Source organism: Crinia signifera, chromosome 3 (assembly GCF_055691185.1).
Source record: "Crinia signifera chromosome 3, ASM5569118v1, whole genome shotgun sequence".
NCBI classification, from domain to species: domain Eukaryota; kingdom Metazoa; phylum Chordata; class Amphibia; order Anura; family Myobatrachidae; genus Crinia; species Crinia signifera.
Window position 1 is genome coordinate 35,818,103 of NC_139219.1, and position 27,250 is coordinate 35,845,352.

At 44.8% G+C, this 27,250-nt stretch overlaps 1 protein-coding gene across 3 annotated transcripts in view; it reads left to right on the forward strand.

The window, feature by feature from the left end:
* PLCB1 (phospholipase C beta 1) overlaps positions 1 to 27,250 on the forward strand; it is a 632,132-nt gene that overhangs the window by 195,701 nt on the left and 409,181 nt on the right. For all 3 annotated transcript variants that reach the window (XM_083175630.1, XM_083175632.1, XM_083175631.1), the window contains exon 3: positions 7,846 to 7,914. In XM_083175630.1, the coding sequence (XP_083031756.1) occupies positions 7,846 to 7,914 (69 nt within the window). The remainder of the gene's footprint in view (positions 1 to 7,845; positions 7,915 to 27,250) is intronic.

Genomic DNA, 27,250 nt, shown 5'->3' on the forward strand with positions numbered 1-27,250 from the left:
CACCGCTGGGTATCAGTGGCTGGGTATCAGTGACTTTCAGGATATTATGTGCCAAAATACGGAATCATTAACACAGAGTGCCAACATCTTCATGAGAGATGCACAACATATCCACTAAAAATCCCATCGTCGCTTACATTTGTTATATACATTCAAATAAAATGTGCGTAGAAAAAGATTACATTTCCTATATAAGGTGAGCATTACAGGCCATTATGATGAATAGAAACGTTTGCTTGGCAATTTTCACACCTATTTTGACAAATTCACTTGGCACTCAAAGGGTTAAGAACTTTTTGGCTTTAATCTGGCATTCGTTCCTCCACTAGCTCAGAATATAAAGTTCTGTGCAATTAAATATATATTACATCTTTTATGTTTAATTCATGCTTTACTGCACTTGCAATAAATACATATACATTTCTAGCTTCTGGTAGGGTTTGTGAGGGAAACAAATGCTGGCTAAAAATCCTTAATGCAATGGTGCCTGAATATTTAATATTTGTGTATACTTTCACAAGTATAAACCTTACCAGGTGCTTCTTGCCAGTGATCTGCGTGTACGTTTTTTAAGTGAAGGTTTTGAAAGCTTCCCTGGAACTCTGAAACGGAAAATATATTTCAATTTGATGAATAAATAAAAGCAGGAAATCGCCAGGGGCTCAAACTTTACCAGAGAAGTTATTTCTCAGCTTCTTGCTTTAGGGCTCAGTGCTGCCAACGCTGGACATTTACATAATACAGGTAATGAGTAAGGGGTAAAGTTACTAAGATGGGAGTCCTATTGAAGATTGGATGATGCCAATAGCAACCAATTATTTCTATCTATCTATCTTCTAGAAGGAGCTAAATAAATAAGTAGAATATGATTGGTTGCTATAGGCAACACCCACCTTCAATAGAATTCAGATTTAGTAAATTTATCCCTAAAGACCCATACACAGGTGAATTTGAACTCAAAGTACTGTAGCTCAGTTTCACGTGTGTGTGTGTGGTCGGGTGATGAGAGGTGATGCACACTACCGCATCACTGCCGGCCGCCACCGTCCATGGCCTGTTTTACCAGCCAAGTGAGACTTTCCACAGTCTCTATACAAACGCCCAGCATGTATGCACCTGAAGTGTCAGATTTGAGCTATGCTTTGTATGCGCCACTTGATGTGACTTTGTGATGCGGCTGTATATGTATATGCAATGCTACACTGTAACCTTACAATTCTTATGCAGATACAGCTGCAGTCACATACAGGATACAGACATGCTGCATATCATTATAATCAGCAGAAGCTGCTTGTGCATCTTATTCATGTCCTACAATTTTTTTTAATGGAAATGCGGCAAAAAGACACCTGGGTTTACCGAGTCGCACCTTGGCATGGCGTGACTAGAAGGGCTGTTTAATGCGAAAGGAAGAAGACTAGATGTATAGTATGTAGACACATCTGCATGTATTCCTCTCTGATGGGGCCTTCACACATAGCGATGTGTATAGATGAGTGTTTTGAGCAATCAGTGGTGTAACTACTAATTTTGTGCCCCCCCCCCCCCCCCCGCCAAAAAATGTAGTCGGCTCCCCCAAGTAAAGTTAACCCCCCCCCCCCCCTTACCTAACCCTGCCTTACCCCTCCATATGCGGCATCCCCTTCCGGTCTTGTCCTCAAACCCCTCTCCTCCAACTCCTCTCCTCCTGGCTCCTGCTGCCATTGAAAACTGACCCTCACAAAATGGCCGCCACCTCCTCTAGCATTCTCAAAAACGTTCTGATGTATGGGTGCAGCCATTTTTTGAAGGTCAGTTTTTATTAGTCGCAGGAGAAAGGAGGAGCGTCGGGACCACAGACAAGTAAATCTGCAGGTCCCAGCAATGTGCCAGCGATGTGTGCTAAGCTATCTGTCAGGGCCAGTGTTCTCTAGTGAGTAGGCAACTATGCCTTAGGGCGAGATGTATTAAAATACATCGCCGCCCTTCGTGGCCCCCCCGCCGCGATGCCAGCGCATATGTACTAACATATGCGGCTGGCATCGCGGTGCGGTGACGGAGGCCCCCAGCGATACCTGTACTGTGGTGTGCGGGGGGTCTCCGTCACCTTCCTGCCGCCTCCTGCTCCCCAGCTAAGCAGGCTGTCCCCGGCACCTCTTCCTCCCCCCTGCAGCCGGAAGGATGTTCGGCTGCTTCACTAGGGGGAGGAGGGGTTTACCTTCCGGGGTCCAGGAGGACCCTTCAGGAAGGTAAGCCAGAGGGGGGGTCGGCGAGGCGGCGGGTTTGCGTCGGAGGCGGCGAAGAGAAGCCCATAGGCTTCTATAGGGTATCGCCACCCAAAGGTGGCGATACCCTAAAATGCGGTATCCGTGCGGCTGGGTTTTGATACATCGGAAAATTCGGTAAAACCGGGGTTTTACCGCATTTTAAGTTTAATACATCTCGCCCTTAGAATGCTTCTGGCATAGCCCTTCTTCTGAGACTCAACACTGCCTCCTATGTGTGACATTACTGGTTTAATGTGCTGAATTGTCCTGGACAATCTATCTTAAAAAAAAAAGAACAGAGAAGCCAGTATATATTTATTATCCATCCATTACCTTTTTTAAACGTTGGTATATGTTGTAATGGCGGTGTCATTCCCCAAACTATTTTTGTTAGTGATGTTATTTATTAGTGCTGAATTCGTATTAGGAAACGACTACTGCATTGATGACATTTTAACATTTTCTTACAGTACTGTGATGATTACTGTGCTCTCCGAAACAATATACATTAACAATTAAAAAGAAAATAAAACCTCAGCCATAATTAAACAAATGTGATCAATCAAGTCCATTAGTGTGTCAGTGTTTAATCATATGGTACAATAAAGCAGAAAATAAACAGTCGTGCCGGCTACAATTAGCTTTCTCGTTGTAAGTGAGGTGAGTTGCGAGATTAAAACTGACATCCTCATGTTAATTTAAAACTCTGCTCATCAATATTAATGATCTGTTCAAGAAGAACCATTTATTTAATCATTATGTATTTAAACATACTCTTCTTTAGTAATTTTAAAGTCTACCCCTTGTCTACAAAAGAATAGACATAGTATGAGCATACTTGCACATGTTGTAGTGTTACCCTCTGACAGGTCCCAGAATAGAATGGGAGTTATGGGGGCTATGGAATGTGATTGTGTCATCACTGCCCCCCGTTAAAAAAAAAAAAAAAAAAACGCATCATCACTTTATTGAGGTAGGGAAGTGATTTCCAACCTTTTTTCTCAGGGCACACCAAATAAGATTTATAAAATTGCCAAGGCACACCATCAGACTACCACAGGAAAAACAAACAAACACATTGGCCCCCATATGAAAAAACGATCACACTGGTCCCCACAGCTAACAAATATAACAAATATAAAAGGGCATTTATAAAGGGATCCAGACCATGCTCTATAGTAGTAGTAGTAGTACGTTTATTTATAAGGCGCCGCAAAGTGTCCGCAGCGCCGTACATAGCAAAAAAAAAAAAAAAAATTACAAGGTAACATACAGGGTGTGTTGAAAGATACAGTATAAATAGGGGTATAGCTGGTAGAACTAAAATCAGCATCAGTTCAGAAGTAGGTGTCAAAATTGTCAAGGAGACTGAAGATGAAGTAGAGGAAGTGAAGAACAGGACAGGAGCACAGGTGAGGTAATGAGGTAGGGTGAGTACGTGAGGAAGGAGGGCCCTGCTCATAAGAGTTAACATACTAAAAATAGGTGGGTGGACGAACGAAATACAATAGGATAAGTAGGAACGGAGGGGAACGGAGGCAGGATAGGAGGATCAAAAGAGGTTAGGAGGAGGGATAGGCTAGTCGAAAAAAGTGGGTTTTGAGGGAGCGCTTGAAGGAGGTAAGGGAATCAGAAAGCCTGATGGGTGGCGGGAGGTTGTTCCAGTGCAGGGGGGCAGCGCGAGAGAAGTCTTGGACACGGGAGTGGGAGGAGGTGATTAGGTGAGAGGTCAGTCGGCGGTCAGCGATGGAGCGAAGAGGACGGGAGGGAGTGTGGATAGAGATCAGTGAAGAGAGGTAGGGAGCTGTGGAGGAGGAGAGAGCCTTGTAGGTGGTAGCCATGTTGTCTGCAGGCTGTGTCCTCTCTAATGATTGGCCAAGCCTCTGTGGTGGCTGGTCACGCCCCCCTGTTTTGCATGCAATATGTATGATTTCTAATGAGAAAGGAATTGACTTCTGAAAGTGTTTTAAATACATGTTTAATGCTTTTCAGTAATTAATAGAGGCGTTGAGAAACACACAGAATAATTATAGTTCATTATTCTCTCTTATTTGATATTTTGTTTGTTATTTTTCTAATAGAAATTCTGCCATGCCCTTTTGCAACAGGGAATGTTTAGCAGGCTTATGGTTTTATAAATTGGAATTTAATGTGTTCTTTCATGCTGTGATCTGTTTGGTGATTAGAAGTAATACTGTTGGTTCCTTTTATTAAAAAAAAAAATTATAATTGCTTCTAGATCAAGATTCTTGAAGGAGAAATCTCTGAAGGAGAATTTTCTTATTACATTTGCACAAATACTAGTTTAATATATTAACTTTCTCCACGCTGAACCACTGCATCTGTTGGCATGTGACTGTTTTGATTTTAGTGGTGCAGAGGAATACTTTTTTTAGGTACAAAACAAACTATAAAACACAAACAAAAAAGGGTTCCATTAGCTTGTATTTGCCCTTGAACATGTTTATACCTGCAATGGTTACCATATATACTCGAGTATAAGCCTACTTTTTCAGAACATTTTTTATGCTGAAAAAACCCTCCTCGGCTTATACTCGAGTGAGGGTCCCGCTTGAGTCAATACGTTTTCCCAGTTTTTTGTTGTAAAATTAGGTGCCTCGGCTTATATTCGGGTCGACTTATACTCGAGTATATACGGTAGTGATCGTTTGAGGAGGATACTGGAGCTTCCTTTATTTGCGCTGAAACAAGTAAGATGGAGCAGGAACCGTTCGGAAAACTGCAAATGGGAATGCGGGTGGACATATTGATATTGCATGTAGATGGTGTAGCCATAGAAACCAGCTAGTCTAGCATTAACAAGGGGGATTTAATTCTCAACTTTGTATATGAAGTTCATTGGAACGACATATGGGTGGCCGGATTGGTGGAACCATCCCCATAGAAGAGTACAGGGAAATGAGAGTTGTTGGGATACCCTAATTCTCTGGAACACATTACTGAGAAGTGATTTCCTGAAGATGCTAGTAATGCATGGATTTTGACATCCCCGGGATTTAAAGGTGCCCACAAACTAGAAAGATATGTGATCTTAAGATTTACCTTAGGATTTCCCTAAGATCAGTCCTGGACAAAAGATTTAATGCAAAGTACATTTTGACAAAGATTTATCTAAAGATTTCCAAAAAATGTGACAAATTTGAACCTCTTTTATAGGTGGTATGCCCGGAAAGAGTTGCGTTGCCGGCACCGGCTTCACCAGTAGATATCCGGCCATGCCAGTAACTTGTAGGTGTTCACCGTCATAGCTGCCCCATACACATGTCGCTCACCCCTTCGACCACACGCCACCCCCCCCCCTCCAATTGCCTGGGAGCCAGAACACTCAAGTGCCCAAACGTAAACGTTTTAATTAATTGTCCCAACTTTGTGATCTGTTTAGAAAGTCAGATTTAGCAGACTGCGCCGGATTCAAAGTGTTATGTAAATTTATATTTCCTGAGTTTTTGCCTACATTCTTAATATATATATTTTTTTTTTCTTGGAAAGGAAATTTTTTTTTTCTTTTAAGTGCATGAGAGAGATATAAATATACATATACACACAAGGAGGTATTTTCATAAGCAATTTACAGACGCATTAACCTAGATAGCAGTAAGCATCACATTTTTTCGACATGCTGCATATATTCAATGAAAGACTCGTTTGAAGGGGGAATTTAAAGAAAGATGTTAATTGTTGATGTTTGACCTCAATTTGTGCATTTACAGTTCTGCTTTTTCCTAAGGGAAATTAAGTCGCTATATGAGCTTTTGCACTCATACAGTACTATTACCATGAGAATAAACCAATTAGAGATCATTTTGTCATTTTAAGCCTGTATAGTTAAAGTTGGTTATAATTAAAGGTCCAGCTATGATAAGAAAGTTATCTCTGGAATAATTTCGCAAACAACATTACAATCATAGCTAATTTACCTTGACATTGCTACACGTAAGCCAGATTGTGTTTGGAATCTAACAAGTGCTGGCGCTGATCAGTTTGGTGCCTTAGGCAAGAAAGTAGCTGGTACCCCTTAAACAAGTTTTGGCCATTCTGCCATGATGACTGCTGGACAGAGGTGTCACCAGGTGTGCTGATACAATGTGCAAACTCTACACTACACCCCCCACCCCTGACCAGAGGTGCAGCTGCTTGAAAAGGGGGCAGGATTTAATAGAAAGAGGGTGTGGCCTTGTGGGATCGATGTTCTGCCGTGGAGGCGTGTCCAGCATCCCTGGACATCCTGGTTGACCCTGAAAACTGGGTTCTGTGTTGTGCCAGATCTTCCTCTGACAGACCCCCCCCCCCCCGCCCTCCCTGGGTGAGACACATGTGTGGGCCGCACCCAGCTTGTGACGCCACTGCTGCTTGGTGCCCTCTTGAAGCAATAGTGCCCCAGGCATTAATGTACATGGTCTGTGCCCAAGGTCAGCTCTGGATAACAGGCTAGGCTACAGTATGTGGAGATACACAAGAGGGGCGCAGCATAGGCAAACATGGGGGGGTGGTTCTTGTTGTCCGGAAACCCACCTTTTGGCAAGTGCCTTAAATTATGACAACATTAGCACTGGTATATAATATGATCAATATAGCTGCCACTACATCAATGTAAGGGACACATGCCACACATGCCCAGTGTACCAGCTTCTTCTACCACATTTACTGTACATTATCAAGCGGAGAAGATTTCATCCACAACCCTACACGGAGATCACAGCTTCTTCAGCAGTCCTAAATGGACACAAGACTCCCAAGGGACCAACAGTGGTAATTATATTCATCTTCTATAATTCGCTGACTTTAATCAAGTGGAAACTTTATATATCATCTCAGTTCAAAAAGAACTCCATTGGGTCCATATCGAGACTCCCACCCCACGGCACATATAGGACGGATCCTATTAACATTCTATAAAAAGTGGCACCCACTGAGGACCTGAGCTTTTATTTATATACATTTTATTGTGTACTCCTTTAATATATTGTTTATTTATTGTCATATTCATGTGTAATAAATTTTTATATTGATTTTCCTCATTTGCAAGCGCTACTTTATCTTTCTTTTCTGTACTGTTAAATATTATTAAGTATATTAATACTGTTTTCCATACAGTATCCAGTGTATAAAAAGGCCAATTTTCAGGGCTGTTACCGCTCTCCCAGACTTCCGTACTTAAGGCCCATACACACTGGGCGACTTTGAGCTGAAAGCCACTCAAAACAGCAAGTTTGAGCGGCTTTCAGCTCAAAGCCGCCCAGTGTGTATGGCCCGGCGGTGAGCGCTGTTGCGCGCTCCTGCATCATCACCGGGAAAGCCAGCAGGTATTACCAGCAGATGAGTGGATTTGAGGACGGCTTTGCATAACACTGCACTGTGCAAAGGTATGCAGTGCAGCCTTGTACCCAGATTTGCCACCCTGTCTCTCTCTCAAAGGTTAATAGACTTAATTTTTTATTCTGAGTTTTTTTTTTCATATTGTGGCTTTCCTCCTAAGTGCATTGCTAGTAACCTATTTGCATACTGCTGAGAGAACCTTAGGTAAGGATACAATTTTTCATCTTTTATACACGTTTTTATTTGTTTTCTTTCTTTCTAGGAGACTGAACTGTTGGATATAAGTCTGGTAAAGGACGCCAGGTGTGGGAAACATGCCCGAACTCCAAAGGTAAGAGGCTATATTTGTGGCATATTGCAGCGTGGCTGTGGTTACCTGGTTCCAATGTAGCACAGTGAGGTGCAAAACATGTATAATGTGCTGTAGTGAGGTGCGGTGCCACTTCCAGCAGCAAAAAAAAATGTTGTTTTTGTCATTACAATTTATATTGTTATTTTACAATGATGTAAGATGAGTATGCAGACGAAGATGGTCACTGAGTGTTTGAGTATAGGACAGCTGTGAGTGAAATGTGAAGAGAAGTGGGCTTTGACAACAGGAGGGAAGAGGGCCCTGCTTGGAGGAGCTTACAATCTAGTAGGAAGGGGAGACAGACCGATTACAAGAGGTGCAAGCAAGTGGGTGGTGGCTAGATAGCAGGATATAAACAGGCAAGGGGTCGGAGAACCAGCTAGTTTATGCAGTGGAAGGGTACGCTTTGATGAATAGGTTAGTTTTCAGTGCCCGTTTGAAGCTTTGCAAGGTCAGAGTCTAATATAGCGAGGGAGTGCGTTCCACTGAAGGGGTGCAGCACGGGCAAAGTCCTGTACTCTAGCGTGGGAAGCAGTGATCAGGGTGGAGGAGAGATGACAGTCGTCGGCCGACCATAGAGGGCGGGAGGGTGTATGAATGGAGATGAGGTTAGAGATATATGGAGCAATGGAATTAGAGATGGCCCTGTATGTGAGTGTGAGGTGTTTGAAGAGGATTCTGTAGGGGAATGGAAACCAGTGCAGATTTTGTTGAAGGGGAGTGGCAGAATTAGAGCGACGGGAGAGGAAGATATGCCTGGCTGCAGAGTTGAGGACAGGTTGGAGAGGAGCCAGTTGGGATTGAGCGAGGCCGGTGAGGAGAGCATTACAGTAGTCAAGCCGTGAGATGACCAGTGAGTGGATGATCAGCTTAGTTGCACTCTGTGAGAGAAAGGGCCTGAACGCTTTCTGCCACGTTCACATATTCCCAATAAAGTTATATTGTAATACTAAGGGGTACATTTACTAAAGCTTCCAAAAAAAGAGGTGATGTGATCAGCAGCGAAACCCCGACGTGAGGGGTTTAGTGCATTAAGAGTTTTTACTGCATTTTCTCTTTAGTGTATACCGGCCTATGTTACTTTGAAAGAAGGTGTAGCACTAACTGTTACATCAATATCACTTAAATACTAAGTAACTATCTGGATTTCTGTTTAAGTGTTTCTTTTTTAAGCATTGCCTGTTGTACCTCTCACCTTCTTCCCCTGGTCTGATTCACATCTATAGATGTGCTGTGGTGTATGTAATACGGTATTATCATTTTTATCAACACTTGGAAAATAAGTGATGCAAGTAGATGGGGTCAAATCTTCTCCAAATGAGACACGTCTTATTTGTGGCTAGCGCGTTTCTTCCTGCTGAAAAAGAGAAGCTGTACAACATAATTTACACCAGGGGTGGCCAAACCTGTACTCAAGATCTACCAACGGTGCATGATTTCCAGGCAACCTGTGGATCTATAGTAGGAATGAATGCAGCAGGTTTTAAAATGTGACAGTTAGTAATGACTACAGCTGTGCACCAGCTAGGGAGTCTGGGAAATGTGACAGTTAGTAATGACTACAGCTGTGCATCAGCTAGGGAGTCTGGGAAATGTGACAGTTAGTAATGACTACAGCTGTGTACCAGCTAGGGAGTCTGGGAAATGTGACAGTTAGTAATGACTACAGCTGTGCACCAGCTAGGGAGTCTGGGAAATGTGACAGTTAGTAATGACTACAGCTGTGCACCAGCTAGGGAGTCTGGGAAATGTGACAGTTAGTAATGACTACAGCTGTGCACCAGCTAGGGAGTCTGGGAAATGTGACAGTTAGTAATGACTACAGCTGTGCACCAGCTAGGTAACCTGGAAAACGTGGACCGTTGGTAGATCTCGAGGACCGGTTTGGCCACCCCTGATCTACACTGTACAGTTACCATGAATATCCCAGATATTTTTTCTGCTTTATGTCCCTTGTAAACTTATGTTTGTAACTATTACATCATAAAAAGTAACATGTCATTCCGTGAAGCAGGAATTGTTCTCATTCCGCTTGCAACGGAAGGTAAGCAATTATAACAAGGTTCCGTGTAAAAGTGCTTTTAGATGTCTGGGAGGATTTTTCACACATGGATAAGGCTTAGGGAAAAGTATTTTTATGCATATAATATTTATAAGACTGGGAGATATTCAAGGATGCGCTTTGGGTGTTCTTTTAATGAAATACAGGGAGGAGATAATTCTGTGTCAAAACTGTTTCTATTAATGGTATGTTTATATTTTCTAGTTACAATATAGCTACAAGGTTTCTGATTGTTACTTTAAATGTTAAAACAACAAATCATCACATAGGGGAACGTAGCGCGAGGGGGGTCGGGTTATTTGCCTCAATCCACCACAACCAATACCTGGCTAAAGGCTGTTATCGTGATCACGATAGCAGTTGGTTATTATACAGTATGACTTTACTGAGAGTGTGGCATCAACATGAAGTGTAAGGGTAGAACGGAGCGGCTGCACGTGCCCAGCCCCAAGTGGTCGCAACTTCTCCTACTAAGGGGTTTATTCTGATTCACTCGGAAAGGCACAATCACTCTCTAATGGACAAAACCATATGCACCGCAGGTGGGGCTGATGTAACATGTGCAGAGAGAGTTAGATTTGGGTGGGGTTTGTACTTCAAAGTGAGATCTATATTGCAGTGTAGAAATAAAGCAGCCAATATTTACCCTGCACAGAAACAATAAAACACCCAAATCTAACTCTCTCTGCACATGTTACATCAGCCCCACCTGCAGTGCACATGGTTTTGTCCATTAGAGAGTGATTGTGCCTTTCCGAGTGAATCAGAATAACCCCCTAAGTCTTTGTGTGGATCTGAGCACTCAATCAGTGCACCAGAGATAAGAGAGCAGCTGCCAGCAAGAAGAGATAGGCATACAGTGAGAGAATGTGTGCTTCAAATGCTCTAGAAAGCCTGCATTTACTCCTGTGTCACAGTATTGGCATTGGTTCCATGCTTCTTCATGTTTCAGTCATGTCATTGGCACCTGTACCAGTCAGCTCTTTCTGTTTAGGCCTTTTCCAACCAACACAAGACTCTGGACTTTAGGGAGAGAGTCCCACTAGTGTGAATGGTGCAGCCAAGGGACACCTTCCTGTCAGTTCTACCAACATGACCCACTTTACCCATGTGATAATCTACTGTTCCAGTTTTCCCTAATAATTCCCCAGCTGCACTTACCAGTTGATTACTTGCAGGTAACCAGTCCTTCTGGTATTAATTCAAATGCAGTGGGCCCAAGTTTGCTTGGGGGCCTGAACTGGAATCAAGGCCTGGCAGTGGTGATGTCAGACCCTTAAGATAATGTGGTCATTGGCATTATTTTCGGAGGGGCAGCCACACACCTGATAACACCGCCCTCCTTATTATATTGACTTCCATTTTTAATGGAAACCATGTTTGCGTACAGAATGTCCACAACACACACGCTTGCATCACCCTCCCAACTATCCTGATTTTCATGTGGGCAGATCCATTTTCTTTCATTTTCCCTCATCCCACCTTCGTTCGGCAGTGTCCCACAATAGGGGGGGGGGGGGGTTCACGATTGGAAGTCCCCTCTGCCAGTGCTGCTCTGCTTAGTGCCCCAACAGTGACAAAAACGGTGTGTATAGCCACACCCCCTTTCCCAAGGCCACACACCCTGTTTATTACCGCGCTGCTGGGCCGCTCACAGGGTTCTGCCTGGTGGATGTAGAAATGTTGGGAGGTATACATCAGCCACTGGCATGGGGCATGCCCCAGCATGATGTGGTCAAAGCCCCTTTGTGGTATTAATGTTTATTTCTGTGTTGTGCCCAGAAGGAATTTATTGAAAATGATTGTAGGCATGAATCCTATATAGTTAAAGGCTAGCTCTGCTCCTCATCTCCATGGGGGGAATTCAATGTTTTAGGCATTGACGGCCACTAGATGGCACCCGATGGTGCAATTCAAGTGTTGTCATGTCCGCTTTAAGGTAACCTTGTGTTACATCTGTTTGCTACATTGCAATGACATCCTTCCCGTGCTTATGGAATTTCTTAGGAGGAAGTTTTCCTCCCTGAGGCCTAAATTCCTGTTTTGTTCTCTCCAGATGGTATTTTATTTCCAGCAGTAGATTTATATCCTATTTTATATTCTCTCTTCTAATCCCTTTCATATAGCCTTTGTTGCCTTCTACCTTCAATGTATATAAAGCTGATTTAAAGTTTAAGCTTTTGCTGTGCGGCAGATATATCTAATCCCCCTGCACTTAGGACTTTCTTCACCCTGCATTCCTGTCAATTTCCGAGTCATGATAACACTAATTTTCATGTCACAAACTGCAAACTAAATTGTCACCATACGCTCCGAGGAACAATGACTGTTCAACGGGTAAAGCCAATTATGTCAGGTTTTCGGTGCCTTTTTTTGTCAAAATAATAATAGTAGGATAAGACCTGTATTGTTTCTTCCCCAAACCTTCTGTGTCACCAAGGCATTCCGACAGGAAAACAAGTCGCGGCTGTATTCGCAGGGAAAACAATCGCTTTCACGCCAATCCAAATTGGTAACGTTCTAAGGTTATAAAAGATGGAATGCGTCACCAGATCAGCCCTATTAAGGTCGACGCGCATTGGGTTTGACCAATGAAGGTCGACAGGGCTTAGGCTCACACCTAAAATAGGTCGACATGACTAAGGTCCACAGTCCACAAGCATTAGGTCGACAATGGCAAGGTGGACAGTCAAAAGGTTGACATGAGTTTTTCACGTTTTTTTTTAGCTGACAAGTGCCGACAGGCGGTATTTCATGCCCTACCATCCACTACGGCGTGGTGGGAGAACAAAATAGTATGGAAGCGCAGCGATCCACCGTGCTCGAATGCAAGAGGACGCGGTACACTTTGACGGTGCCCATGTCGACTATGTTGACTATGTCGACATTCAGTCAGGACAAAAAAAAACTCATGTCGACCTTTTGACTTTCTACCTTACCATTGTTACTCTAATACTTGTGTCGACCTTCCAACCCTGTCGACCTATTTTATGTGTCAACCTAAGCCCTGTTTACCTTCAGTGGTCAACCCAATGCATGTCGACGTAAAGTGGGTTGACCCAATGACCTATACCCATAGAAGACATGGGGGTGCATTTAATCAATGATGTTGCCCATAGCAACCAATCAGATTCTGTCTATCGTTTCTTTATTGTATCTTACAAATTGATACACAGATCTCTTTTCATTTTTGGATACGTTCGTAAATGTATCCGTTGGTATCATAACTTCACTTTGTAAATGGCTGAAATGAACAAACCGACACATGTCTCGTTAGCTCAGAGAGGGCCAGATGCACTAAGCTTCAAAAGTGATACAGTGGAGAGTGATAAACCACCAGCCAATCAGCTCCTGTCTGACATTTTCTGTCTGTGACATGGCAGTTAGGAGCTGATTGGCTGGCGGTTTATCACTCTCCATTTTATCACTTTAGTAAAATGTAAATTTACCAAGGTAAATAATACCCCTTTCAAACCAGCCTAAATTCCCGGGTTGAGTCCGGGAACAACCCAGTACTAGCGCTAGTGTGAAAGGTTCCCGGGACAAATTACCGGGTTACTTTGCCAGCAATCCAACCCTGCTAGGTAGCAGGGTTGTTCCCTGGTTCAACCCGGGGACCTGACTGGTGTGAATGGGGTAGGGGATATTTACCCATGTTGCTGGTCCTTGGTGTCCTGTGCGGCCGGGAATTGACGCAGGCGGCGGGCGCAAATGACAGGAAAGGTGGTGGATGATGATGACGCAGCTCTCCGGTGGCAGTGAGGGCGCCGGAGAGCTGCGTCATCTTCCTCCACCACCTGTCCCGTCATTTGCGCCGCCGCCTGTGTGGATCCCCGACCTGCACAGAGGACAAGCAACAGGGGTGAGTATTCTCACCACCTCCGCCGCCGACTGCCCGACGCCATCCCGCTGACTGCCCGCCTCCTCCCCACCTCCTGCCGGCCTCCTTCCCGCCCCCTTCACACACAAGAAAATGCAGGGACTTTTCTGGTGTGAATGGGTCCAAACCCGGGAATGTCCCTGCTTGTCCCGGGAACTAAATTCCTGGGTTTGTCCCTGCATTTCTGTTGTGAAAGGGGTATTATTGAACCGGGCGCTGGTATGAGGTGTTTTCAGTTAGTGTCGACTAAGCAGCTGCCAGTGAGTGGTTATAGTGAACCACTTATGGATACGTAACACAACGACAGAGAAATGGCAGCGCTGCATGTATAATTAACACATAAGGGATTGCCTGTTATAGTAAATTTATTAATAACACAACAATAAAACATATAATAAAAAAGATATTAAAAAGTAATTGATACCCTCTTCTGGTCACTATATGGTTTAATCGATCCTCCTTTGTAATAAGAAAATATCGGCAGTTTATGGCAGTTTGTTTGGCAAATGTAAAGGCTCACCACTTTAGTTTGGGATTATTTCCAGGTTTTGGTCCATGGTCCTCATTATTATGCAGAGATGTACTTGTTTGTAGGTTGAACAGGCGCTGGAGGAATATCAAGAACCTTGTGGAGCTTCCCAATAGGTAGTGTCCTTTGGCAGCATGAGATGTATTGTAGATTTAGCCAATAAGTCGCCAAATGAAGGATTTTTGCTGCGCAGGAGTCCGCCAAAATGATGAGCGATCATATTGCTCAGTGTTCCGTTTTCATCAGCGATCAGAGATCGTTGCTGTTAAAAATTATGCACTCTGCCTGCGGAAGGCGCTGGTCGCAGGAATATGCTCCTCCGACCAGCGACCACACCAGGGCTGGTCACGGGAGCACGCTCCTGGGGACCGCATACCCTCCAACATGAGCCTTTCCATTAGGTACAAAATGCTCTGTCCCTGGACCTCCCTGCCAGTGGCAGTTTCAGAGGTGGGGCTCCAGCACAGTCTAAAATTCAAAGAGGGGGGTCACATCAACTGCCAGTGAGTCCAGGACAGTGATGTTTGGGGTGGTATTAGGTGTGGCTCCCCTTTTTGAATATTGGACTGTGCTGCAGGCTCACATCTGCAACTGCCACTGGCAGGGAAGTCCATGAAAATAGCATTTTGGGGCAGTTGTATAAATCAGCAGTGATAAGGGAGGAGAAGTGAGCCAGTTGAGAAGTTGCCCATGGCAACCAATCAGCTGCTCTGTATAATTTTATAGTATGCAAATTATATATGTTATTTCAGTGCTGATTGGATGCCATGGGCAACTACTCCTCTGGCTCACTTCTCCTCCCTTATCACTGCTTCATACATCTGCCCCTTTGTACCTAATGGAATGGGTCATGTTGGAGGTTATGGGATCGTCGCTCCGTACACACAGGCATATGGTCACTCAGTGACCAGATCTCCAGGCTAGAATAGCCCCGTGTGTGTATGGGGCTTAACACTATAATGTAGCCTTTCGTATGCAGATACAGCTACAAACCTACTCACACCGTTTATCAATTTAATCAGCAAAGGCTGCTTGTGCATCATATTCACATAGATTTACTAGTAAGACGGCAAGAAGGGTTGTGTAATGCACAGGGAGGCTAGCTGGATGTGGACACATCTGTACATACTGTAAATTGTCAAAGTGTGAGCAACAGTCTGTAGTGCCCCCAGTTTACATTGTGCCAAACTGTGTCCCCAGTTCACATTATGCCATTGCCAACCAGTGCCCCAGTTCATATTGTGCCACAGTACTCCAGTACATGTTATGCCACAGTACTTCTTCCTCTCAAGTCCTCCAGCCCAAAAGCTTATCACAGCAGCTCCACCTCCCACAGTACTGCTCAAATTGACATACCTCCCAACTGTCACGATTCCGTCGGGACAGTCCCGATTTTCGGATCCTGTCCCGCTGTCCAACCCGCGGCAGGCATTGTCCCGCTGCGGGGGGTGGCAGTTGGGAGACCCCCAAATCTAGTAGAATAGACGCTGTGCGCATGCGCACAGCGTCTATTCTCGTATGAAAATGAGGTTGCGGCTAATTAGCATAAGCCGCACCCTCATTTGCATACGCCCCGCCCCCTTTTCGGGCACTATTTCCTCCGGACGGAAGTTGGGAGGTATGCTCAACCACATACAGAGATGGGGAGGAGCCACACCCCCCTCCGACTCGCAACACACACCTGTGTGACATGACCAAGCCACATTGTCATACAGCTGTGCAGGCTGATGCCATGTCTGATCTACAGTTCCAGTCTGTCCTGGGATACTGCCTGAATCTGTGGGTGCCCCCCCCCCCCCTCCCCCCGGGCAACTGCACCAGTCCCCCTTTTGTTAATCCAGCATTGTTGATAATACCTTTACTATCAATTCATTGATTCAGGCTATAACAAAAAGAACAATAAAAACTGAATGTTTTAGAACCAATAATATTGTTTTTATTAATATCTGGTCTGACATTTAGTCAGGATGCAGGAGTGGCTGGTAGCAAGCTGGGTACAGTATGTCCTGTGACAGCTAATTCTCACTAGATGATGTTTTGCCATTTTCATCTCAGCATGCTAATAGCTGCAGCGCACCCAGCCTCTAGCAGTTACTGATCCCATAATGTGTTTGCTAGCCGGCACCTCGGATTCTTATAAAGTAGACATCTGATAGAAATGAATGAGTTTTGGGAGGAATATATTTTTCTTGAGGAAAAGTATACAATGATATGTTATTCTGTGTGGATGGATGCCTAGACTTTTCTCAATAGCTACCTTTAAATGTACAATACAGTTCTAGCAAATCAGCCGGGAGATGAAAGTTGTATGAAAAGCAAAGGATCCGACATGCACGCGGAATATGATGTTCTAGAATAGACCAAGACAGCAGTGCAAGCGAATGTAGATTTAGGACATTCCTGCGTTGTAGCACCAAGCTCAGGATGAATGTCCATCCTGGTGCTGGTGATCTGATAGGTGGTGGATGGATGGTGGAGAGGACACCTGTTCTGGAAAGAAGGTTATATTCCCATGGAGGAATCCGGATGGATAACACTTGTAGTCGCTGGAGGTGTCCGGTTCATTGTTGGACTAGAAATGATCGCGGATTCTCTTTAGAGTGCGGCTGGGTTCCACAGTGAATGGGTGCTCCAATTTAAGGGAAAAAAAGCAGCAACAGTCCAGAGAATTATGCAGGTAAATGTCCAATATGAATAAAGAGGTCCCAGGAGTCCCACCTACGCGTTTTGCCACCATCAAAGGGCAGCTAAGTACTTTGGAAAAGCTGCCCTTTGATGGTGGCAAAATGTGTAAGTGGCATTAGGACATGCGGGCATGTCCTGAGGCTCGAGGAAAAGAAATTCCCAACTGAATTAAGAAGAGGATTCTTCACCATAAGAGCAGTAACATTCTGGAACTCATTGCCGGTGGGGGTGGTTACAGCAACTACTGTTAATGAATTTAAATCAAAGCTGGATGCATTTTTGGCCACTAAGGGAATCCTATAGATATGACTTACTCATGTCAGCAGATACAAGTCAGATAGGTTGAACTCGATGGACTAACGTCTTTTTTCAGCCTTAATTACTATGTTACTATGTTAATTGCATAATTCTCTGGACTGTTGCTGCTTTTTTCCCCTTAAATTGGAGCACCCATTCACTGTGGAACCCAGCGGCACTCTATAGAAAATCCGCCATCATTGCTAGTCCAGCAATGAACCGGACACCTCCAGTGACTACAAGTGGACTGCACCAGGACTGCACCATAGGAATATAACCTTCTTTCCAGAACAGGTTCCCCCCCCCATCATTCATCCACCACCTGTGGTCACCAGTGCTCAGGTCACCAGTGCCATCTTGTTTTAGTTTCAGAATTTACCGTTCTCTTATATCTGACTAATCCCCCAGTAGCTGCTCTTACTGAGCATCCAGCCTTGACAAGCGCTCAATACAGTGTATACTATATTCTTCTAGCAAATATATGCAGAATCGCATGCGATTATTCACATGCAGTCCCTGGAGAGTTCCAGGCGGAGGGAGCCAGGAGCTGAGTGTGGCGGTGGGGCTGCAACAGAGAGCCGCGCCGGGGAGGCGGCGATGGGAAGCCAGGTGCCGAGCGGAGTGGGGGGCTGCAAGTAGAGAGCCAGGCAGGGGAGGCAGTGGGCACACTGGGACAGGCAGTGGAGAACAGAGAATGGGGAGCCAGGCATCAGCGGGCGAACATAGAAAAAAAACACATAGAAATGAATGGACAGTCAGTGATTGGCTGCAAGCTCTCTGACTGAGAGAGCTCTCAGCCAATGACTGACTGTCCATTCCTTTTTTATGTGTTTTTTTTCTATGTGCGCCCCCTGATGCCTGGCTCCCCATTCTCTGTTCTTGATGCGTTCACTGCCCGGCCCAGCGTGCCCACTGCCTCCCCTGCCCTCTACTTGCAGCTCCCCCCTCTCCACTTGGCGCCCGGCTTCCCATCGCCGCCTCCCCTGCCCGGCTCTCTGATTGCAGCCCCCCCCCCCCCCCCCCCCCCCGCTCGGCTCCCTCCTCCGCCTGGCTTCCCATATGCCCTGACCCCTGCCCGCCTGCAGGCTGCACATAAGATTTACCAAATCTTGTGTGCAGCCTGTCCGACCTCCCGACTCTGACCCGACGTGCATCGGGTCGGATGGGATGTCTGCACATACGATTTGGGGCGATTTCACGGCCCGATACATCCGAATTGGGTGAAATCAGGCCCAAATCGCATAGTGTATGGGGGCCTTAACGGTTTACAGGCTGTGTTTGAGAGATTGGTACATTGGGGCAGATGTATTAAGCCTTTAAAAGAGATAAATGTGAGGGTGATAAAGTTATAGGCTATATTTGAAAACAAAAAGGCAGTTGGGGGCTGAGTGGCTGGGCATTTATCACTCCGTATCACACTCTCATTTAGTGAAGGCTTAATACAGATGCCGAGTTATCTCCAATCGTTTGTTCATGCCTATGCCCCATACTCTCTTACTGTATGTCACCGTTGAAAACATCACTCACCAATTTGCAATGAAGTAACATACAGTATTAGACCTGTTAGAAATCCATCATGGTACCAAGCGGGGAAGGTGTAAAGTATAGCATATATACAGGTGGATGGTTCCATGCATTGCTTGCTTTGCACGGTTAGATGTAATGGTTAGTCGCATTTAAAAATAAAGGCAGAAGATCCATGACCACATGCCAAGTCCTACAGGCATCGCTGCATGTTTACATCCTGTCTCCATCTTTAGCTGCATGTCATCTATTATGCATTAGACCTTAACATAATATCTCTTGTCCTGGCTACGAGTCATGCGGACCAGCGGTCACCATGCCCTTGCATCAATGGCTTCCTCAATACACAGTGAGCATTATGTGAAAATAGCATCTGCACCAGAAATTCTATCTCAGCGAGCCTTAAAGGACTACAGTCCTCATCATGGCATGTATTAACATTTTGATTGCAATTTAAATCCTCATTTTACAACGCCCAGAAAATTATGACAGATTGTAGTACAAACATGTAAAGGGGCAATTCTTCAAAATATTGCATTATTCTTGGGATTTGCCATCAATTCATATCTGTGTCAGGGACAGCATACCCACATGAAGATAATGTGAAGAATCCGGTCCAGGTTTTAGAGCAACAGCAGCCGCAGCAGGAAAACTGATGTGATCAGGGTTGGGATGACTAGCAGCACCTGTGCTCTCCTGATAAAAGGGTTTCCAGGGCAGAGGGTCATTTCTCCTGATGGTGGAAAAGCTGCCCAAGTGATAGGCCGGGGTGTGGGCAATGGTAGGGACCACTGGAGCTTTCTGAAGAGTTTGTACTATGCTGTGACACCTGTGTGCTGTAATTCTGTAACCACCCCTGCTTATGTTGATTACCCGGTAAGCTGTTTACCTGCTACAAAATACAGACCAAGACTTCATCTTATCCAGTGTATGTGATTCCTTGTCACATTGCACGTAACATGTTTTGCCTACGCCAAGCTAAAGATGGGTACACACATCACTATGGTGTGATCCAGTTACCTGGTGGCACAGTGTAACTATATATCGCACCGCTGTACACACTGCACCATCCTCTTTACAACGGAAAACTGTATAATTACATTGTGCATGTAACAACACCGCATTGGTCATTGAATCATACTTGCCGACTTTTTCGAGAAGCCCGGAGAGGACAGCCGGTTCTTCAGGTCAGGGGGCGGGGACGGGGCTGATGAATGAAAGCCCCACCGCAAATCCAGGCAAATGGATTACGGGTCCGCAAGTAGGGGACGGGCTAAAATGACGCGAAATGGTGCGGACCCGTAAAAAACCCGCTAATTAGTGCGGTAAGAAAGGGGGGTGCGTGGGCTTCCAGGATTGCCAACCTTCCCGGGGGGGCCGGGAGGGGGACCCGATTTTCGGGAGCCTCCCGGCAATTCCGGGAGGGTAGGCAAGCCTGCATTGAATCGTTCCATTGGACATGTAGGCCAACCAATAGGACGCTGTGACCTCCCAATAAAATCAGTCAAGTGATTATAGGCAGTGTAAGTATCAAGAATGTGATATAAAATATCTCGCAAAAAGTATTTAAGCATAAATCTCCCCTATGTGGAACTAGACCTACCCTTTTGGGCACGGCATGGCATGCCCCATCAACGAAACTTTGCATGGAGCCTTATACTAATAATCATAATCTAAAACAGCGGCATAACTATAATTTCGGCGCCCCCCCACCGATAATAAAACACGCCCCCCCCTCACCCCACCACCACTCCGGACGCCCATGCCCCCCCCCCCCCCCCCTATTCCCCGCATACTTACCTGTATTCGCTGCACTGGTCCCGGCTCCCATCCTGGCTTCATTCTGATATGAAACACGGACCATCACAAAATGGCCGCCCCCATACAGCAGACAGTTTCAGAGAACTGGCTGCTATATGGGGGCGGACATTTTATGATAGCCCGTCGCAATAGCAGAATGAAGCCAGGGGAGCCGAGACCACCGCAGCGAATATAGGTAACGCTGCGGGGGATGGGGCATTACAATAGCACCGCAGCCCCCCCCCCCCCGGCGCCCGCACTTACCCAGCGCCTCCCCGCGACCGCGGGGACTGCGGTGCTGTAGTTACGCCACTGATCTAAAACTAATTTTTAAAAGTAAGCAAGTGTGCTTCACATTATTTGTGGAGCGGGAGGACACCAACCGCTTCTGCCGCTTCTTCTGATAGATGCCTCCGTATACAAAAACAAATTCAAATCAACTTTATTTGTCATTGCACAAAAATATAAAACACGCTTTGAAGAATAAAATTTGAATTTGTTACCTCTTGAAATCCTAGGGCAAAAACAATTACAGAACTATACAAGACAGAAAGAACTTTAGATCAAGTACGGAATTATCTTTTAATCCCATATCTACGTTAAGTTATATTTGACATAATGTTATGCGTTTTATTTTCTCAGTGCTAAATCCTGAATTAAACAGAAATTTTGGAAATCAATCCCTGCATGCAAAACATCAAACAACCTATCATTTTAATGTGTGCTTTTGATATAGGAAAAATTAAAACAGACATACGAAATGTTTTATAGAGAGAAAAGGCCGTTTTCGTGACTACATTTTCTCTTTTGCCGTCTATAATAGAAAATAAATCTATTTATGAAACATTCATCTAAAGCATCTGAAGCTTTAAATGCAACAAGCTTTAAAATGTACACATATCTGTTCTTAATTTTCTTTATAGCTGCAAAATGACTCTTCCTCTATTACGCCCAGTGCTACAGGCAATTGTAAAGTATGATTAAAGAGAGGCTGAAATGTACCATTAAATGTGGATTGAATTAGAAGCATGGAAAGGCTATTTTTATATTGAAAAAGTCACAGAATGTTTGCAATTGCAACATATTTTGTTTTCTTTGGCGAGGAAGGGAACTTATTACATTTCTGTGCCATTGTGTTTTGCCTAATTGTGACACAGCGAGATATTCAGAGCTCCCCGCAGAAGTGCGGAAATTGGTATTTGTCGATTTCCGCATTAAGTTGCGACGAGGCTGCAACGAGGAATTGCTTTGGCGGGATGCAACATATTGTGAGGAGCGGCCTGGAAAATGCAGGAGTGTCCAGGACATTCCGGGAAAGGGCATTAGCGTCAAATGCAGTCGCTGCATCCGGAAACATGGACTCGCAGCCAGGGAGCTGCTGGTCATGTGTGAGTACTTCGCTACACTCGCACTATAGTGATGCGCCTGTGATGCAGGCACATCGCGGGGAGGGACCCAGCGGGTAGTGCGGCCTTGACCGGTGCTGCACCACACCCCCACACACTTCAGCCAAAGGCACTGCAGCGGTTATATCCAAATTGTATTATTTAATATTATCATTATTAGAAACATAGAATTTGACGGCAGATAAGAACCATTTGGCACATCTAGTCTGCCCCTTTTTTTACCCTTCAGGTAATCTCAACCCTTTTTAATCCTTATTTATTTGTAAGGATACTCAAATGCCTATCCTAAGCATGTTTAAATTGTTCTACTCTCTTATTGTTTATTTATATGGCGCCACAAGGGTTCCGGAGTGCCTAACAATACATAAGTGAGCAAACAAAAACCAAAAAAAAATTAAATAACAAATGACACTACAAGGCAATTTAAAACAATTGTATGGTAAATAAAGACATTTGCATCAGGGGACAGAACACTGAAGCAATTATCAGGGTGGCAGAGATATATATTCTCAGCAAAGCACATGAGGAGAGCGGGTCCTGCTCATGGGAGCTTACATTCTAAACGTCAGATGCACCCCATCATCAAGAAGACATATCAGAGAACCCCCAAACGTTGGGTGTGGGGCTCATTAGGTCAGCAGTATCTACGTTGACATGTACTAGGTCAACACTGGCAAAAGGTAGACTCGAGCAAAAGGTTGATATGAAAAAGACTGGCACATGAAAAGGTCCATACACTATGCGATTTGGGCCTGATTTTACCCGATTCCGGCAGATCTGCCCGAGAAACCAGGTGAAATCGTCCCAAATCGCACGTGTATGACATCCGATCCGATGCGCGGTCCCATAAGATAAATCATATGTGCAGCCACAAGCTATTTAGCTCCCACAATGAATCACATCCGATACGGTCCATGTAGGTGTGTTCCAGTGGTGCCCCAATGCTGACACACACCTATTTGCAGAGAAGGGAAGCAATGGGCACTTCCGCTCTGCACCCCCTGCAGCGGCAGACAGGATATTTGAAAATTTGAATAGAGAAGGATGGGCGGCCGCTGATTCTTTTGTATAGTTTTTTGTTTATTATTATTCTCCCCCCCCCCCCTGCCTGCCTGCCTGCCTGCCTGCCTGCCTGCAGCTCCCCAGGAGTTACATGCGATAAATCTCATGTAAAAATAACACATCAAGTGCCAAACCATATGTGAGCCCTCCCGGGGAGCTACTGGGGGAGCTCAAGGGAAATCGGGTCCGACTTGTCCTTAGGAAAATTTAGCCTACTGTATGGGGCTTTTAATTTTTAACTTTTTTGGTGTTTGATGTTGCTTGCTAAGCTTCATTCCATTTAACTGTTCCCAATCGTACTTGAAGTGGATGGTAAGGTATGAAAAAGTTCAAAAACATGGCTGGTCTACACATATTTACATTTCTGTTCTGTATTATTTACTATGCTTGGAAACCATAAGCTGCAGCACTATGTACAGCTGTTTGGTGTGCGCTGGAGAACTAGCTGCAGGCTGTGTATTCTCATTTCACATGGACTCTTGCTCCTCATATGCCTTCTCTCTCAAATGAAGAATGACAATGTAGAGAACATCAGACTGTGCCACCTGTCAGGTTACCCAGGAAAGAATTACCACTTGCCTGGTTTAAATTAATGTGATGCGACCGCAGTCAGAAGTGCATTACCATGTAGGGTGGGTTGAAAAACACGAAAGTGAGGGCGGAGTTTGGCCTTAGTGCCCAAAAGTTGCCATTCTGGGTTAATATCAACTGTGCAAAATGTCAGCCCTCTGAGTTAATATTGTCTGTTCCGGCAAGCCAAAAAGTTTCAAATGTTTAGTGAAAGTATTTGTTTTTGAAGTCGCATCACATACTCCTGAATTCACGCCCCTTGAATGCCTTGTGTGTGTCATTCCAGTGCTAGTGCCCTGGATTGCAGCTCCCCTCCCCAGCACAGCAATGTTGATCTCTCCTGATGATCATTCCCCCCTGTCCCATGCTCTGCTGTGCTCTGCTATAAGGTGAGGGGGTGGGGCTATACCAGGGTGGGGGATCTTGTCTGCTAAGTGGCTAAACACACAAAACACTTGACTAAATGAGGAGATATCTTTTAGGGCAGGGGTGGCCAAACCTGTCTTCAAGATCTACCAACAGTTCATGTATATCAGGGAACCAATAGATCTATAGGAGGAATGAATGCGGCTGGTTTGAAAATGTGACAGTTAGTAATGACTACAGCTGTGCACCAGCTAGGGGATTTGGAAAACGTGAACCCGTTTTAGCGGTTTGTGCGAATGGAAGACCTGACAGGGTCTTTTGGAACATTTGGTGTAGCAAGTGAATGTTGGTCTACAGATTAGATGTTGGTTATCTTTTATCTTCCCACCCTATTGACTGCCATTCCCCATCCATTTTTGTTGCGCACCCCATTTTGTGCACAACTATAGATGGAGCTGCTCTCATCAAAGCGGCTCCCGTCATGCTGATCACCATCCCATGTCAGCGAATGGGGTGTGCTCATGTCAGGAAAGCTGTCCGGATATGCAGACAAAGCAGGGAAACGAGGGTCCTTGCAGAGGGGCGGGGCTGAAATGATGCGGTTCACCTCCATCTTAGCCCTGCCTCCTCTTTGAGGACCCTGAGATTCGCGGGATTTGCCATCATGCATGTGGGGCCTAATGAGGCACCTGCTTGGTGGCTCCACATCTCCAGGCTTCTCCTGGAGAGATGTTTTAAATAGTAGGTAAGTATGCATTTACTACATGGACAGTGTATAGGTCAATCCCAAAAGGTCGACATACACAAAGTCAACATGAAATAAAGGTTGAAACAAGAAAATGGTGGGCATGGAGATACTCAACACTTGAAAAGGTAAACTTGGTTTTTCACGTTATTTTGGTGTAAATCTGTAGAATTGAGCATGTGGACCCCCAATTAGTGTACTGCGTACCCCCCGCATGACTAGCCAATCAGAGTCCACATGAATGGCAAAGGAAGAAAATGTTCAAAGAGAGGATAAAAAAAAACCATGTCAACTGTTTCACGTGGTACTGAAGCACCATGTTGACCACTATACATGTCGATTTTATGCATGCTGACTATATGGTGTTGACTTGTTGACTGTAGACCTAGACACTGTTGACCTATCCTCCGGATCTCGGTTGATTAAAGTAAAATGCTAAATTAATTCATTATGGCGTTACAAACAGGAACGGGCATCGAATGTTTGTCTTGATCTAAAACAGATTTTAGGAAAAACGTAAATTACGGTGAAAATGTTCAATCTTTACCTATAGTAGAGATAAATGTGGATTATATTAACCCTGCATACACTCTAACTGTTTCCAAGGAGAAATATGTTCTGCACTTTTCCAGCGTCAGAAATGAATAAGTATATACTGGGTAGCGGAACGCCATGTCACCTTGTAATGAAGCCTTGGCTGTCTGATTTAGGCTTTGGCAGGTTACTATGGCTTGCTAATGTGTTGTTTTTTTGACACAGTGATATTTGTAAGAGGATAGAATAAATGCAGTGTGCAGTCCTTTGGCTGCAAATCCCTGTTGACAGGAATGGTGAATTTTAACAATCTCTCAGCGTAGAAGCTTACAGGAGAATGTACAGTATGCTGAGACTTTGCCGCATCTCCGGCAGACGTTGTTTTTCTAAGAGGAAATCATGTTTAATGCAATGGCTTTCCTTTATCATGCAGGCTTTGCCCAAAACAGAAAAAAGTAATTTACAGATGGCAGTTATACGGTGAAGAGCATGTTACATTGTCCAATTGAGAAACAAAAATGCAGCATTCTAATCAAGAGAAAGGCAAAACAAAAATCCCCATACACAGTAGACGAGATAGCAAAAGATGGGCCCTTCTGAGCGCTATCTATTACTATCTTGCCCAGTGTGTACATGCAATATCGTTATAGATGTGTACTGATGACGGAGGTCCTCATTGATAATGGCTTCAGTATGGCCCCATCACTCTCTTCCCCGCCGGCACCAGCAATTGTGTATATACTCCCTTCCACGCAGGGATCACCAAGTGTGTATGGGGTTTAACCCCCATAGCAATTATTTATTAGATAACAGTCCTAAGGGAGAAAAATAGCATCAGTGTTTCCACTGGGGACCAGCAATGTCTCTCCGCCCCTTGCTGCCTATCTGACTATATACGGGGCTGGCGAGTGCATAATAAACCACTTTTTTATCTGAATCGGCATCCAAACAGTCAATCCACCAATCAAAGAAAGCCTTTTGGACTTTTTCATCCCCACAAAAGCCATGTCCCTATTGATGAGGCCACTGAGGAGTCCCGTGTTCAGAGGCTCAAATGTTGGGAAGTATGTAAACTAACCTTTTGGAGGGGCCCATAATTAAGTCTACTGAATGGATTCCTGTTCGAGACACAAATGGGGTAAATTTACTAAAGCTTCCAAAAATGAAAAGAGGTGATATTGCCCATAGCAACCAATCAGATTCTGTCTGTCATTTTCTCTGATGCAATTGAGAAATGATAAAGAGAATCTGATTGTTTTCTATTACCGCTTTCTCATTGCAAAACCAAGTCGGACCTGGGATCAAGATCCCGGACCCTACCTGGTTCCGAATCTTTCACACTAAACATGGGTCACATTATACACAGGGTGACCCAGGTTTGACCATACCTCCCAACTTTGAGGAGTGAGGAGCCACGCCGCCAAAATTTGGGGGGCATAGCCTAGCAGAAAGGGGCAGTGACCTATACTCGTGCCGCTCCCACAAGGCTCCGCCCCTTTTTATGCCGCTGTGTGGGCATGAATAGATGTATGTGCATAGCCTCTATTCACGGGTGACGGGGTAACCCAACTACCCCCCCCCCCACACACACACACACACACACCTCCACCCCACTACGGAACACTGCCTGGTTATTTGTGCACGGTGAAAAAAGGTATATGGGTAACACCACCTCTTTTCATTTTTAGTAACTTTAGTAAATTGACCCCCACCCAGAGTGGGCATTCTAGACATATATTAGAGAGAGAGACAAAGAACCCTTTATGTGAACGTCTCTCACATATGTCAGGTGAGTTGATACTAGCAGCACTCTCTATATAAATCGGGGGGGGGGGGGGGGGGGGGGTTGATTCTG